This window comes from Macrobrachium rosenbergii, chromosome 20 (genome assembly GCF_040412425.1).
Source record: "Macrobrachium rosenbergii isolate ZJJX-2024 chromosome 20, ASM4041242v1, whole genome shotgun sequence".
NCBI lineage: Eukaryota > Metazoa > Arthropoda > Malacostraca > Decapoda > Palaemonidae > Macrobrachium > Macrobrachium rosenbergii.
This window is the reverse complement of record NC_089760.1, coordinates 31,088,153-31,104,536: the sequence shown is the minus strand read 5'-3', so window position 1 is coordinate 31,104,536 and position 16,384 is coordinate 31,088,153. Positions and strand designations below refer to the sequence as shown.

The following is a 16,384-nucleotide window of genomic DNA, read 5'->3' as shown; positions in this document are numbered from 1 at the left end:
TATGACTTTTATTTAAATTTCGTTTATTTGTACGTCTTTTGTTTCCTTCTATGTTGTTTCTCATGTTTTAACTGATTTGTCAGTATAATGTTTGTTTTGAAATTAGAACAGTTTACATCAGACCAGTCTGTAGTTCATGCTCTTCCTTGCCGTACATCTCTCAGCCACAGCAAACACAGTTATGTGTCTACCCATTGTTGAACACTGCCATTTAACTTTGCTTTTTTCATAACATCGAACTTTCTTAAAAAACTCTCCAGCTCCATGTTGTCAGGCTGCCTTTAACTATCCGATAATCAAATAAATTACTGGTCTTTTTTTGCAGACTATTCTAGAGGCCATTTTGGGTCTGGTCCTACGGCACCTTCAGTCTACGGCAGGGCGTGACCTCCGTCAGGAGAAGGAAACTATACACCACGTTGCTGTTGCCATGAAGACCCTGGTTAGCAATAGTGAGCCTCTGGCCAAGTAAGTCTTTTTCCCTGTTTTAGTTGTGTCATCCTTATATTTCATTTTCTATTTTCTTACTCACATTTGGTCTGTGGTGTTATTTTAAATTTTTAAATGATACTTTTCTTTTTTCTGATCATTTCACATTGTCAATTGGTCATATTTTAGTGAAATTTCTTTTAACTTGCTTGCTTTCTTTCTCATGTAATTTGTTGATAATTTTAGTCAAGTACTTTTGTTGTTATTATAGCAGTTATGCTTTACCATTACTTTCCAACATATTTTGTCTTTCGTTATTTTTGGAAGATGTCAGATATCTTAATCTACAAAACAGGAGTATCCCGTTCTTCAGAGATAGAAACCTTATCAATTTCTGTATCTACGCCAGAGATTATAAAGGGCCCCAGAAGTTATTTTGATTCTATGCTTTGTGCAACCTACTTTCATGAATGTTTCAACATAGAACATTTTTCCCAATATCTGTGTTTAGAACATTTTTCCCAGTATCTATGTTTCTATACCAGAACTGCACTGGGCCATAGATATTTCCAGGCAGATATTTAAAACCTCTTGCTTTGTGAATCTGAAGTATGCTGTGATTTTGATGATGAATACTTTCCATTCATCTCTCTGTTTTGACACCACAGGACTCAGGAATCACAAGACAAGATAATATTTATGATCTCTTACACTAAAAAACGGTATTACTGTTCATTCTGATATACAATGGCCTTCATCCTTTTCACTGTTTTTACATTAGGAACTACACAGGACCCCAGAAGTCATCAGGCGAGGGTAAGGGGTCAAGTCGGGTCACTTATTCGAAAGCCTCAAAGGCCTACAATCCTGCCATTGAAGTCGATGATGATTCCCATTCCAAGTACATGAGCGACTCCAAGAGATATCAAACATACGAAAGAGACATTGAAGACTCTGAGGTTGGTCTTTTATAGATATTTGACGTTGTTCGTAAAATTTCATGCATTTGCTTGTAGAAGGTCAGAGAGGAGGAGAGAATAGTAACGATATCACTACATAAAAGGTGAAACTGTTAATTAAAGATGTATTTAAGTAAATGTTGTGAAGTTCTTTTGCTGGATATCAAAGTTATTGTGCCTTCAGATTCCACCAATTTTTTTGTTAGCAGAAAAATAATTTCCTTTCAGGCTCTTCGCTATGATTTTCGACAACCCAGAGATACACTGCTTCACGTCGTGGCCGAGTTTCTAACTACTTGTTCGACCAGACTCAACGAGATAAACAAGAAATCTGGACAGGAGAGCAAACATTCAGATTTACTCGACACAAAAAGTCATCTGGTGAGTGTTTGCTTACGAGAATTTAAATAGACTAGACACAAAGCACCATCTGGTGAGGCTTCTTTTACAGGATTTCAGGTGCTGTGGACACAGACCAGTATTTGCGTGTATTTTTTAAACTGTTTCAGATACACCAGTGAGTATTTGTTTTCAGAGTCTCAGATTCATTGTATACGAGAACGATCTACGGAAAATTTCAAAGAAAAATTAGGTATACTATACATGAATCTTTACCTGGTTAAGTATTGAGGAAATATCAGATGAGCCTCACAGAGAGTGCCATCTGGTGGTCATAGATTCGTAAGACTTACAAATTTAGAGAGCTTTGAGTGCTATTCGTCAATAAGCCATATTCTCCAAACGTATGTGGCTGTAAAGAAGAAGAATACAATAGCCATGCTATGTTAAGCATCATATGATTAATACAGCTTTATAGATGGCACATGAGCAGTGATCTGCTCCAGAGGTCTACATCAGGCACTTTATGCAAGGGCCTATGCTGGCACCAACCAGTCGCCACTGTAAACACTGCACCTTCTCACACATACTGTATCTTCAGTTTGTTCTTACACACCCATAATCTTCTGGAATAGAAAATAAGTGAAAATTTGGTAAAATCTCACATAAGCAGATTTATCTGAACATTCTTTTATGAAAAAGCAAAATTTTATCGATAACAAGTATGTATCGATTTGCTTAGCCAATTCGTTCCCTAAGGGTGTATTTTCTTGGTAAGCCTATAAGTTATGTTAAACGTGACATTTTGTAATATAGCTATTATTATTATTATTATTATTATTATTATTATTATTATTATTATTATTATTATTATTATTATTATTATTATTTTTATTGTGACTTCTCAAAATATTATGAGCCATTATATTAAGAATGGAATCTACAGATATTTTTTTGTTAAATACGTTTCACGAATCTTCTCTGCTCTTTTGTAATTGTTCAATTGATTTAGACAAGTAGATCAGTGCGGAATACCTTCAGATTTATTATTATTATTTATTATTATTATTATTATTATTATTATTATTATTATTATTATTATTATTATTATTATTATTATCTTTCAGCGTTTGGCCGAAGTAGCTCACAGCCTCTTGAAGGTGGCACCCTATGACCCTGCAACTATGGGATGCCGTGGGTTACAGAGGTACATGAATGAGATCCTTCCTCATCCTGACTGGTCCCATGAGGACTTGAGACCAGCCCTAGTCAATATCCTTAGAAGACTTGATAAGATGTTTAATAAAATTGCAAAGAAAAATTCTATTCGGGTAAGATCTTAGTAGTTTTACAAATCCTTTTCTACTACTACTACTACTACTACTACTACTACTACTACTACTACTACTACTACTACTATTACTACTATGTGAAGTAGATATGTGCTGTCACTATTACTAAAATTCTCCTACCATTACTTCAGCAACAACTAATATTAGTTCCTTTATTTAATTCAGTAATGCTGTATTGCTATTATTACTCTGTTGCTTAAATATAGATATTCACAAATGCTACTTTTACTACTGTTTCTTCAAAAAAGTAAATGCTGGGGCTTTTGCTATTTTGTAAAAGTAAATGCTAATACAGCTACTACTGCTTCTGTTACTATTATTTGGATAATTCTTCGTATGATACTTTCATTGAATTTAAAGCTACGTATGGACCATTAAAAGTGGAATTCCATACATCTTAAGTAAATGAACAGGAAAATGGCTTGACACTTCATTCGAAAGCCAAACCCTCTTCATAAACAAGAAGCCTTGAAAGTAATGCAATTAAAATGATTACCTGTGATATTTGTAAGTTTTTTATACTGTTGTTAGGTTAAAATACTCTGGTAATATAATTTGTTTAATGCTAAGGTTAAAAGATGCTGATAGATTATTGGCAACTGGAAGAGAGTCCAACCACATTGTCTAGCCCAGACCGGAAGAAAATGCGAAAAGATGGAAAACAAGACTTGGTCTTTGAAAGAAACATTTGGCTGATTTAGATATTTCTTTTCTTCCAGCGGTTGATCGATTGGGCAGCAGCTGCGAACCTTTTGAAGGGCGTTTACACAACTCTTTCCAGATACCCATATATTGCACATCTTCCTCACCTCAAAATGGTCGTTCAAGTTTGTCAGGTGAGTTTGATTGTTGCCTCGTAAATTATTCTTTTTAGAAGGATGGTTGCGTTAAAAATCTTGCTTTAAAATCGATTTTCTGTTTGGTGATTGACTGATATATTTATTTAACGGTGTAGGTGGTGTGACTACAGTTATAGTCACTGATTGGCAAAAAAATGTAGTATTTACTAAAGCAATATAGTAGATGAAAATGAACGATATTTTTTATTGTGATTATTACAAGTGGAAGTTACCAGATGGCATTGGTACCAGATATTGTTTTTATAATTATAAAGTAGTTTAAGGAGGCTGTTGAGTGACATTCCTGGACTCTCTAAGGCTCTGCAGGAGGGTTAGATGATTAAATTGTTCTTTAATGAAAAGTTAAAATTGGAACACGCAATAGGCAGAAAGAAATGCAGTTGATGTCAAGGGGTTACCACAGAGAACCTTCACTACAGTCTTCATTGTGCCGCTTAAAACACTTTAAGCAGAATCCCCGGTGGATTGATTCAGATTGAGAGAGGAAAGTTCAGTGCAGGGAAAGTGCATTTGGTATAATTAAAAGACCATTCAAGCATTACTATGAAATTAAACAACCTTAATGCATTAATGCAAGTGACAATTGCTCCCAATGAATCTCTGGAGGCCAAAGAGGATGTGCATGTTATGAAAATTGAAGGCCATGTTGTAAGCAAAGCAAATGTCATCAAAAAATGGCCAAAATAGCAAGATTATAGCTTAGGGATTTTTTCGGGGATCAACCGGACTTTTCCTTCAGATTTGATAACATGCAGTCTATTGAGAAGCAGTTGACGAATATGCATTGCAAAATTAAATTGAAATAATGTCCACATTGGTAAGTTGAGTTTTACTTGGTACGTCTTTAATTAAGTTAAATCTACCTTTCCTTCCCTCAGTCTCTCATTTTGGGAGAAAGGATCGGTGAGCTGGAAGGCCACAGCATTAACACCTGGACCACGACGCCTCCTCAGCACTTCTGCTCCATGGTCGTGAAAATCATAGCGATGCAGATCTTAGCTCTAGGGGTGAGTAGGAGAAAAATAAAATCTTATTGGTGAGGATAAGATTCTCATCCTGCTTTGGAGGAGGAGGTGGTGGTCGTAACCGGAAGATAGCAGAAGTTCGAATTGACTTCTGCAAAGTTTGAAACTGATAAACCTGATTGTGGTGTCTAAACAAATAGGCAATTCTCAGTTTAATGTCAAACGAGTTACGATCACCTAAGGGTGATGTCCTATTTCATCCTTAATTGAAAGTAAAATCTGAATATTTGTGTATTATCTGGTTAATTAACGGCCCTACTTGGAGGAGAGGTAAGACAAAACTGATGTATGTTTGAAAACAATTTTCTTAACACAACATGAAAATTAAAATTTTCGGAACAAACCACCCACATGTATAGTAGTGTAATTAGTTAGAAATGTTTTTGTCTTAATTAAAGATTAGTTTCATTGTTATTAAAAAGTATGTATTCTTTGAATTTTTTCGTGGTTTTGTGTTTTGTCAGTTTACCGTTTGTAAATTTTGTATGTCAAGTGAAATCTCTGCTTTTGCAAAGAAATTAATTTTTAGATTTTATGGCCAAATCCTTGTCTTTTGCCTTCAGACTTTCTAGTTTTTGAAAATTCTTTTGTGTACTTATCAATAGCTTTGTGTCTTTGTTTAAAGGATTTTGGCCCATTTTAAGTCATTTTTTAAACATTCTTTAATAAGTTTGTCAATTGAACTTCACCAACAATATGGAATTTTTTTCCATGGAAAATATTGCCTGCAGTACTGACGTTGCAACATCTGCTCCCTACGCTTTCCTCTATTCCATTGTTCCTCGTCTTTATCCCTACTTTTTCAAGTCTTCCTCTACTCCTATTCATACCTTTAGTACTCCTTATTTATTCTTTTCCATTTCCTTGCTATATTATGTTTTCATCATCGTCTTTTGTCGACTTTGATTTTAAAGTTACACTTGAATCAGATTCATTTAATGATGCAGTTCAGAGGGCAGAACATATTTAAAAATTTACAGATGACACTGTCATTATACTTGTAAAATTTTAGTGGGAATCTTTTGGAGACCCGTGATGAGGATGGTAATTATGGTCTTTCCCAGAAAGGAACTTAGTTTTTCTACTATTTGTTTACCTCAGGCTCCTTTATGTGACGCCAGTTTACAATATGCCTAAACAAACAAGCATCAGTTTCTCTACCAAAAAAAGGAGGACTACTGAGAACGAAAACTGAAAAACATGCAGAGCTGATTTTCGAAATATAGAGGAATTAGTGTAGTTACGGATCTCCCATTGTCTTTTAAGTCCTTCTCGTCCCAAACACATTGATCAACGTCATCCCTTTCCAGATCGCCATGGGTGAAGCTCTTTTGACATTGCTTATTTTAGGATGAATTTTCTTAACCCCTGAATACCAAAATGATGTTCGTATATCTACATGACATTAAACGTTTTCTTTCAGATGTTCAGCGACGTAACAGGGGTGAGCTTTATGCATAAGGGCTAGAAGACTCGTTATTTAGTTTGTTTTTCGCTGTTCTACTTATAACTATCTTGCATTTTTTCCTTCAGAGTCCATCGGTAGATACCCTGAAGGCAGATCCCCTCAGATGGCAGACGTTGTTCATGATACTATGACCAAGTTGTATAAAATGTAACAGTGAGGAAGTTTGGCCGTCCAGTTGCTGGAATTTGCCAATTTCAGTGAAAAAGGCAGGAAGAGAATCCAGTAATGTAAATAAATGTAAATCCTAAAATATAAGAGACATAAATGTGGAACTCCAGTTCTTCGGCTTGGTTATTAAAAAAGCTATTGGATAATGAACATAATCCAGAGATTTAATGAAATTTTTGACAGCTTGGTCATCGGTGTCTATTCGACGTCATTCTCTCAGAAACCTTGTGTTTTTCTTTCGTAAATGAATTGTGGAAATGGGGAAAGGGCTAATGTTTTCTAATAATGTAAGTTATAGCATAATTTAATTCTGAATGAGCCTTCGACACCTTTATCGGAATTCCGTCTCACATTCCTGAGGAATTCTTGAACTCTGCGGTGAGTTTTATTCTCATTAAAAAGAAACGTTTCCACTTTTCATTTGGTAAAATAGTTTTGTCCCTTTTAGTTTTTCTTATGATCAGATAAAATATCCTGCATTCCTAGTAAAGTAGAAATCTAGAGACATTGTAGATTGACTTACCGGAAAGATAAATGCAAGTTTACCAACATTACATAAAAGTGAAAAACTCCCGTATGCCTGCTTGGTGAACAACTACATACCTGTTTCATTGTTCTTTATAAACGAACAGATGCTCTGGTCCAGAAATAAACGAAGAACTCTGATATGTTCTCTGTACTCTTTCAGTGTGAAGTACTATATCCAGTCACTGTTCATATAGGACGTTAGAACGCTAATGATTTTTGTAATATATTTTTTGCTAAAGAACAAATTTTTAAACATTAAATGGCCTCTTTTTCTTAAAGGGGTTAAAGTATTTGTGCCCTGGAAGGCTGTTGTGGCTAGGGATAAGGAATTTCAAATAACCTGACACCCAATAACTATTTGTTAATGATCAAGTTTGCAAGTGCCTTCTCCTTCCTCTTCCTTAGGCAATTTCAGCAAAGAATGGTGTCACAGGAAGAAATATAATTTGTTAAATTTTAGTGGGAACTAAGATTTCAGAAGGTCAGCTGATGTTATTAAGGGCACCAAAAGACTTTTGAGTAGAGATTTGTGAAAGATTAACATAATTTCTGAAGATCATTTAAGATTTTCCAAGACAACAGACAGTATTCAGAGGTCATTTTAGACTTCAAGATACCCAAGATACCCCCGAGGCCACTTGAGGTTTCTAAGAGTGCAATTGAGAGTGCTGAAGCCTGGCAAAGATTTCTGAAGGATGCTTAAATGTGTGAAAACACATGAAGGTTATTAAAGGCTGAATTATTTGTGGTATTAAGCTGTAAATCCCGTTGCCAGGTAACCAATTGGTTCTTAGCCACGTAAAATAAATCTAATCCTTTGGGCCAGCCCTAGGAGAGCTGTTAATCAGTTCAGTGGTCTGGTTAAACTAAGGCATTTTTTTTGTGTATGCGGTATTTTGTTCCAAAGAATCAAGTCTATGAAATTTGGCCATGTGAACCTATCTGAATGGGAGTCAGGTTTCTTAGATATAATACTTCGAAGAAACAGTGATAAAGCCCAACCCATTGTATTTTTTTTCTAGTTTTTCTCATTCATGTACTGGAAAAGTATATTAGGTTGTTGAAAGAAAAATAATCTATGCACTAAGATTTTTGAAGGCTAAAAAGATATCTCATCTTAAACAAAGGCCTGGGTAAGCGAACAAGAAGTTCTGAAGGCATCTGAGGCCTCTTTTTCCTAATTAATGACAGTCATATGTGGCAAAATACTTTAACCTCTTTTGAGAATATACTTCCAGTTTCAATTTGCATCAAATAGGCTTCGTTAATACAGAACCGAGATTAAGTCGTCTGACCAAGTGTTATGATGACATCATGAGGTGGAGACATTTCATGACGTCATCTAGGTTGATCGTAATCCGTAAAATTAACTTTGAATACATGCTAATGTTCTTAAATGATCTGATTAACGTGAGTTTTCAGCTCCACAGATCAAAGACAAAGCGAATATTACAATAATTGAAAGCGTATCTATAATAAATATCTATACTGTATATGTGTGTGTGTATTTTGGTGTGTATGTGTTTAATTTTTGGTGTTGGATGTGTGTTTCTTACGTGTATGTTTCACTGTTACATAAATGGGATGTTGATTTAATTTCCAAATGTTTATGTCTGTGAAGAATCATAGAAATACATTTCTTCTCTGCGTAACCTCATCTGGAAAAGACATGAGATTAATTCATGTGCAACAGTTCTAAAGCATAGAGTATGGAAGATGATAAATATATATATATATATATATATATATATATATATATATATATATATATATATATATATATATATATATATATATATATATATATATATATATATATATATATATATATATATATATATATATATATATATATATATATATATATATACTATATATATATATATATATATATATATATATATATATATATATATATATATATATATATATATATATATATATATATATATATATATATATATATATATATATATATATTGCAATTCTTATTGAAGTTAATGGCATTATTCGCACATATTAACTTTTTATCCAGACTTCGACTCAGTCTGCACTTCTTTTTCTCTTCAGGCAAGCTTCTCAGGAATCAGGAAAAATTATTAACGTTTCTTTCCATTTACTTATTAAAGTCAACAGACCGTTTCCTCGCTCACTGGCGACGTCTTCAGGACTAAATCACAATTGTTGTTGTTTTTGATTAAGCTGGCTTTATGCCAGCACGGGCTCTTGCTCATTGAGCAATCGGTAAAAAATCACAATTTGACGTACGGGGTTTTTACTATGTGCGTACTTTGCGGCTACGCCTAAAATTTTAAACATGACGTCATAGGGGTTCTGAGTTTCTATTCGTTGGCAGGCTCACTGTCTTGCTGGTGGTCTGTGTGGCAGCAAGGGTATTCCTGGTGCTCCGTAGGACTTTGGTGGTTTACCCGGTAGAGTTCATCGATATTTTGAAAACTACTCCAAGCTCAACCATAACATCTTCAGATGTAGAAAGCCTATTCACGAAGTACCAGTGGACGAAACCATCGATATTATTTTAAGGAGAATCTATCACTCTGATGCCAGGTCCCTTGACATACCAGAAGGTACTCTTAGCCATCTTCTTCAAATCTACACCAAGGAGGCCCCCTTTCCCTCATATAGGGATGACCTCTTTCGACAGATAGATGGTCTTGCTATGGGATCCGCGCCCCCCGTGTCCTGTTTGCCATTATGTACATGTCAGATGTCGGGGAAGGAACCTTCAATTTCCATCTGAGATCGAAGATATGTGCCCCTTATGTAGATGATATCTTCATTGCCATTGATACTGATGAAGAAGCCACCTACCTTCAGTACACCTTGAAGAGGAGCTGTAGCCTAAACTACATTATTGAATATAGTCTCGAAGGCCGACTTCCCTTCTTGGATGTAAGTTGGAGAAGTAATTAGAGGGGTACAATACTACCGGAGAGTTGGGGGAGTGCCCAATGCTCGTTGGTAGCAGCATACGTGAGATGTGCAATTACTCTCTGTTCCCCATGGAAAGCTACTCATGCAGGGCTCGCTCGAACCCATAAAGGAAGCTGCTAACTAATAACGGATATGACAGCAACCTAATAGAAAGTTGTACCGTATATGAAAGCAGTTAGACATGTATGCCAGCACACCAGTGACGACGCCTACCTCACGAGGAAACATTGTATTGTATTACCTATTGCAGCCAGTTCAAGGATGAGGTCAAGGCCATGAAAAGGATAATTGCCAGCGGTAAAATGCCTACACATCTTAATGAGTATTTTATCACGTGTCTACTGCCACCAGAACCTAGTTAGCAATCTTGTAATGTGAAATAGCACAGCCCCCATTAGGGAGAGGTGGGAGTCGACCAACACAGCATACCAATTTAAATGTACTGAAGGAACATGTCAAGGCCTCAGCAATTGCTACATAGGTCGCACCACTACCACTCTACACGGGATTGTAAGCCCGCTGCAACCAAGGGGCAATATTCCAACACTACATAGACTACCACAATCATAAACCGACAATTGAAGAATTAGAATGCACAAAGATTGTGCATAGAGAAGCCAGGTTCCACAGATTGCAAATAGTAGAAGCTGTGAGTGTAAGTCAGCAACGGCCAGCATGAAATATACAGAGGAGCACAGACTTTATCCTCTCTTCTTCAAGGAAGCCGCAGGACATCTGTGAGAATCCGAAGGGAGACACGAGCAACAGAACACCCTTGAACACGACTACCGGCAACGAAGCAAATCAGGACTATTGGCCAGAGACTGGAATTGCGCCCTTGCCGACGCCCCTTGCTGCAAGCCTCGGCATAGGGTGTGTCCTACGGAGCACCAGGAATGCCCCTGCTGCTGCACAGACCACCAGCGACACAATGAGACTCGCGGGCCAATAGAAATTCAGCACCCCAATGATGTCATGTTTAAAATTTTAGGCTTAGCTGTAAGGTCCGTATGTAGTAATAAAAACTGTGTAAGTCAATATGCAATTTAGTCCTGGAGACGTCACCGAAAGAGAGCAAACAATTCGTCAACTATAATAAGTAAATGGAAAGAAATGCGAATAACTTTTCCTTATTTCTGAAATGCTTGCCTGAAGAGAAAAAGAAGTATAGACTGATTTGAAGTCTAGACAAAAGATCGGACCTGAGAATCATACCATTGACTTCAATAGGAATTGCATATATATAGTCTATATATTATGTGCATTTTTAAACATGTCAAGACGGACTCATTCGAGCATACTATGTGATTCTTGCCATAACAAACAACCTCTTTGACAGTAAGAAATGTTCACATATATTTGACGTGGAAGAAACAAGATTCACATCAACAATAAGACTCCTTCTAATGAGTCCAATAATTAATTTATAATTTTCTGAGTAGAAAATCTTTGATGATATCACTTTCTTCTTACCAAGAGTAATAAATTATTTTGATATTTACTATTTTAAGTAACATAACAATGGAACATTATTTTACTTACAACATGTTTGTGACGCAACGTCAGAGGTCTTCAATAATGCAAAGTTTTTCCAATAGTATCATTCTGCTGAAAGAAATGTTAAAAAAACTAGGTACTGATTATACAGAACAATTTCGAAAGCGTAAACTTCAATTTTTCATTCACTGATAGTTTGGTTTATGAAACTACATTCTTCCTACCTATTCATTTCATTTTCCACATATTGACAGATTGCAGTTGTCAGTGCGAGGGTTTCTGACGACATAAGTCGAAATACTTAGAGAACTCCTTTTTAAATTATTTATTACAGGGCTGGTATTAACAATGACAACAACAACGAGCAACAGATATAGATTGTTTGTAGGTTTGTTGCTTGAAATTTGACATTCAGAAGCATTAGGTGACACTAAGCATTTTCCTTTCGTTTATTCAATCTCATTTTTAGTTTGATAAATGTTAAACTTTCTATAATCCCTGTATCGTGCCTGATGGTATTTGCTTAGAAGGCAACCTTGCTATTGGTTAAACCTTTAAAGCATTTATTTACTGAGCTGCCGTTGCTTTATATGAATGATCACAGATTTGCTGTTGACTTTGTACTTTAACCTTCTTACGAAGTACCGAGTAGGCCTCTTGAAATGTTAGGACAAATAAGGGTTCTGTTGATAGTTTTTACACGATGCTGGTAATTGTTTGGAATATGTGCAGATACCCCAAACTGGTGTCAGTAGGCCCTTACATGAGAAACTGGTCCATTTCTACTTCATAATTCCACACTAGTTCCCTGCATAAATATACGGTCATTTTTCTTTTACAGAGATCCTGGTCCCTTAAGGAAGGTTTAGTATCCACTCTTGCCTCTACATTAACATACAATTCAAGTTTTGACTTCTGTATGCAAAACATCATTTTGTTGTAAAGTTTCATGTAATTTACTCTGCATAACTGTCTGCGTTCAGTTGTCTTTGATTTTTACACAGAGCTCGCTTTCATCTTTTTGGTGACCAATATCTGCATAATACAAAGTTACTTTTTTTTTATTTTTACGAAACAGTCATTATGTGTTATCACCAATAAATGAAATAATATACACTATTTTAGCTTGATAAAACAAGTATTTAGACTCTTATTAAGACTGGCGTAAAGTTCTCTACATTGTATATACGCATTAATATTTAGGTTAGGGTCGATTTGGTTTTGCCTCAGGTTATTTGGAAGTCAGGGCAGACTTTAGTTTTTTATCATTCTTTGAGTGGTTCAAGATGCTGTCAACACTTTTCATACTTGCGTTTATCCGAACTATCAACCCCAATCTTATCATTTAAAACTCCGGAGCATTTAAGCAGTCCTTCTCTTAGAAATTAAGTTTGTTGTTATCACTTAGATAGGTTGATGCTTTAATTACAGTGGCCAAGTTAGATTTGGGTAGACGTGCCCGTCTCAATCTCATAACCAAGAAAGATATTCTATTCTTAACAGTGTCGACATGAGTATTCATTCCACTTGAAGTGTTTTTTTTTTATTTTTGTTTTGCCTACCCTATAATTTGGTAGCTTCTCTTTATATCATTTTGCCACTTTATAATTTCTAATAATTCTTTGTAATGCAAAATGTATTATTCATAAAAATCACTGAATTTCATGTCATTCAGTGGCCATTATAATTTTTCGAAAGAAAACACTGATAATCATTTCGCAATTATAAATCCCTCCTATCTCAGTCAGAGATTCTGGTTGGGAGATAATCTGAAAAATTCTGCTTTTGAGTGATCCTTTCAACTCCAGACTGACTCTTGTGGCACTTATTCATATATTTGGAGGTCGATATTCCTTTCCAGTCGTGCAATAGGTGCCAAGGTCTTTACTGTTAGAACGACTTAAAAACCATATAATATATTTCGTGTAGGAGGTACAGTTGTATATTGGTTTAGCGTAAGTATTTCAAACCATGAGATATAGTGATATTTTAAGTTCTCAAGGGATTATCTTCTTGGGGGATTGGTGTCAGGTCACTCGTTTGTTCTCACTTCGAAAGTTTGGTCGGTTGTATAATGTATTTGAAAGGTTGGAGTTAGTTTTATACTTTTTATATGTACAGTAGATTACACTGTAAATAGTTTTCCAAAGCAAGTTTCACAGAAATGACTTGTTTACTCTGCACTTTTCTTGATTATCTTTTTAGGAAGTAACCTTTTAATTAACCCCTTTTTCTCAGTCACGAAATATTTGAAAATGTCTGGGAGTTCGATTAGCAACTTGAGAGCGCTACAACTAGTTACCATAAAGTCATATCTTTTAAAAATAATGTAAATGAATGGCACCTCTTTTTTTAAAGTCAGTTCATGCACCTCTGTAGCAGCTCTTTGCCACTTTTCTGCCCTACTACTCAAGGTCGTATCTTTTAGCTATTTGCAGAACGCTCTTTAGAAGTTCACGACAAGCATGACATTATTTCATTCTAAAAGAGATTCTTCTCCGTAGTTTTATTTCCATAGAATGATTGATTGCATGGACGCCGAAACGGTTCTCTTAAATAAGGTCTCTTTCCTTAACAGTGCTTAAGCAATTGGAGATTACAGGAATTATGAGCATTTTCTAAATTTCCACTCTTTCTCTGGTTTCTTTCTGATTGGCCTCGAGCTAAATGGCACTCTCTCTCTCTCTCTCTGGCATCAAATCTGGCTTCTGTACTTAAACAGCATCTGGAGAATGTATCATATGTTTATTCACTCACAAGAAAATTGCTTTGCTTTGTTTTTTTCGTGTAAATTCTACTCTTCTGTGATACTTTTTCTTAAGTATATTAAGTTAGACTCAATGGTTTTCAGATTTAGATTTGGGAATTTTTTGTTGAAAAACCAGTAAAGTAACCAGTCATTAGTCATAAATCGAAGAAAATATTATTTAATATTTCAAAAACATTCTCAGAAAAATCTAGTGGTCAAGAAAGCCTGATAAAAATACTTTCTTTGAATAAGGGCACTATACTGTGTAGGGTAAATGAAGGCAATGTACGAAGGAATGAAATGACCCCTTCATTCACTGTAGACATTATCTACTCAGTTATTTTATAGGTTTAGGGATCTCAGAACAAATAACACTTAGCCATATCTTGAGTACAACTAACCCTGTGAAATAGTGGCGTACTATTCCTTCCAACAAACACCCATCCACAAGGGTGATTTGTGCACCACCTACCTGAATATTAATTCTCTCGAACGATGCCCCCTGCAGGTGACATACTCCCTTGAGCAGATATGCGGCGGATCCTCTCTGTTCCCGACTTCGGATAAGACTGAGAATATGATCATGAACCTTCTGCTGCCTCTGTGTCTGAGAGTTGGGTGCGGACGGAAAGGTAAGTTGATACTGCCCTGCCTCTTGATATTCTTTTTTTTCTATATTCATCACGTCAAAAAGGGGAAACTAGAAATGAATAATTTTTGGTGGTACCAAGATGAGAAAAGGACTATTATTGTTCTCAACTGTGTATGAAGAGAAAGAAAAGCAATTATTTAAACTGAAACTGCCAGTCAACTCCTCCCTTCGTCTCTTAAGCTGAAAGGAACAGGGGAAAAGTGCAAAGCTCATTCATTTTTCAATACCTTTTGCTCAACTTATTTTTGACCTTCACACCCATTTGATAAGATAGTATGAAGGAAAAAAATAAGCTGAAGAAAAGGTACTGAAAAATGAACGAGCTTTGCACTTTTCCCTGTCCCTTTCAGCTTAAGAGACGAAGGGAAGAGTTGACTGCCCGCTTCATTTTAAATAATTGCTTCTCTTTCTCTTCATACACAGTTGAGAACAATAATAGTCCTTCTCTCATCTTGGTACATAGCCAGCTTTGGTATTACTGATTATAGGCCTTAAGAAAACAAGCAAAAGAGGAGTGAAGGAAACAAGAAAAACGGGAGAAGGTTAGCCCCAACCTCGAAGGAAGTAGTAGACCTCTGAGAGGCCTGAGGTTTATGAGTTTGAGAAAACGGAAGAAGAGAAAAGGTCTCAATACCCAAATAGCTAAATATAGTCTGTAATCTTTCCCAGATGCTCCTCGAATGCGACAAGCAGACATTAGCTTCACCCTGACAGTTATTCTGCATGCCATGAACCCTCCTCTGGCCAAAATCGCGCCTCTTCATGGACCCCAGACCAGGACGGTACCAGCCTCAGATCCCAGGTCTCAGTCGTGGTCTCAGCAGCAGATTGACCCGAAAACTTTGCCGAAAGTTAAACCCACGATACTCAAGATTGCTTTTCTAGGTGAGATCAGACGTTCCGTTGGGATTTGGTTCTGATTTTATTTAGCCTTTTTGGATATTATATTTTTGTAGGAGACGCACAGTTCTTTTGCTATCCTGTGTGAGACCACAAGTTTCAGACCCTCTTTAGAGGAGAGGGGTTGAAAATTCTGCTCTATTCTAAAATTCAGCCCTGCAATTTTTTTATTTTTAAGTTTTCTTAAGTTGGTTGTTCAAGCTTAAAGCTATAAGAGCTCTATAAATCTACTGCATATATTATTATTTTAGGAAAATTCATGGTAAGTAGCCTGTGTCATTATCATTATCAAATTGCTATCCATCAATGAATCAGGTTTAAAAGTGATGATGGTATGCTTTGAGAAGCAGCTCTCACAAGACTGGCACCGCGTTCTCCATTGCCTTCGAGATATGGACGCCCGAGGAGAGGGAGGCATTGCCTTGTGGGACTTCTTGGATTTTGTGGTGTCCTACAGGACTCCACTTTTCATCCTTATGCGACCTTTCATCCTGACTAAAGTA

At 36.1% G+C, this 16,384-nt stretch overlaps 1 protein-coding gene across 8 annotated transcripts in view; it reads left to right on the top strand.

Moving 5' to 3' along the window:
* Positions 1 to 16,384, top strand: part of unc80 (unc80, NALCN channel complex subunit) — a 152,833-nt gene that overhangs the window by 111,528 nt on the left and 24,921 nt on the right. For all 8 annotated transcript variants that reach the window (XM_067122356.1, XM_067122355.1, XM_067122353.1 and 5 more), the window contains 10 exons: positions 326 to 468; positions 1,211 to 1,388; positions 1,617 to 1,769; positions 2,855 to 3,058; positions 3,799 to 3,915; positions 4,818 to 4,946; positions 6,388 to 6,408; positions 14,838 to 14,961; positions 15,651 to 15,866; positions 16,197 to 16,381. In XM_067122356.1, coding sequence (XP_066978457.1) covers positions 326 to 468; positions 1,211 to 1,388; positions 1,617 to 1,769; positions 2,855 to 3,058; positions 3,799 to 3,915; positions 4,818 to 4,946; positions 6,388 to 6,408; positions 14,838 to 14,961; positions 15,651 to 15,866; positions 16,197 to 16,381 — 1,470 coding nt within the window. The remainder of the gene's footprint in view (positions 1 to 325; positions 469 to 1,210; positions 1,389 to 1,616; positions 1,770 to 2,854; positions 3,059 to 3,798; positions 3,916 to 4,817; positions 4,947 to 6,387; positions 6,409 to 14,837; positions 14,962 to 15,650; positions 15,867 to 16,196; positions 16,382 to 16,384) is intronic.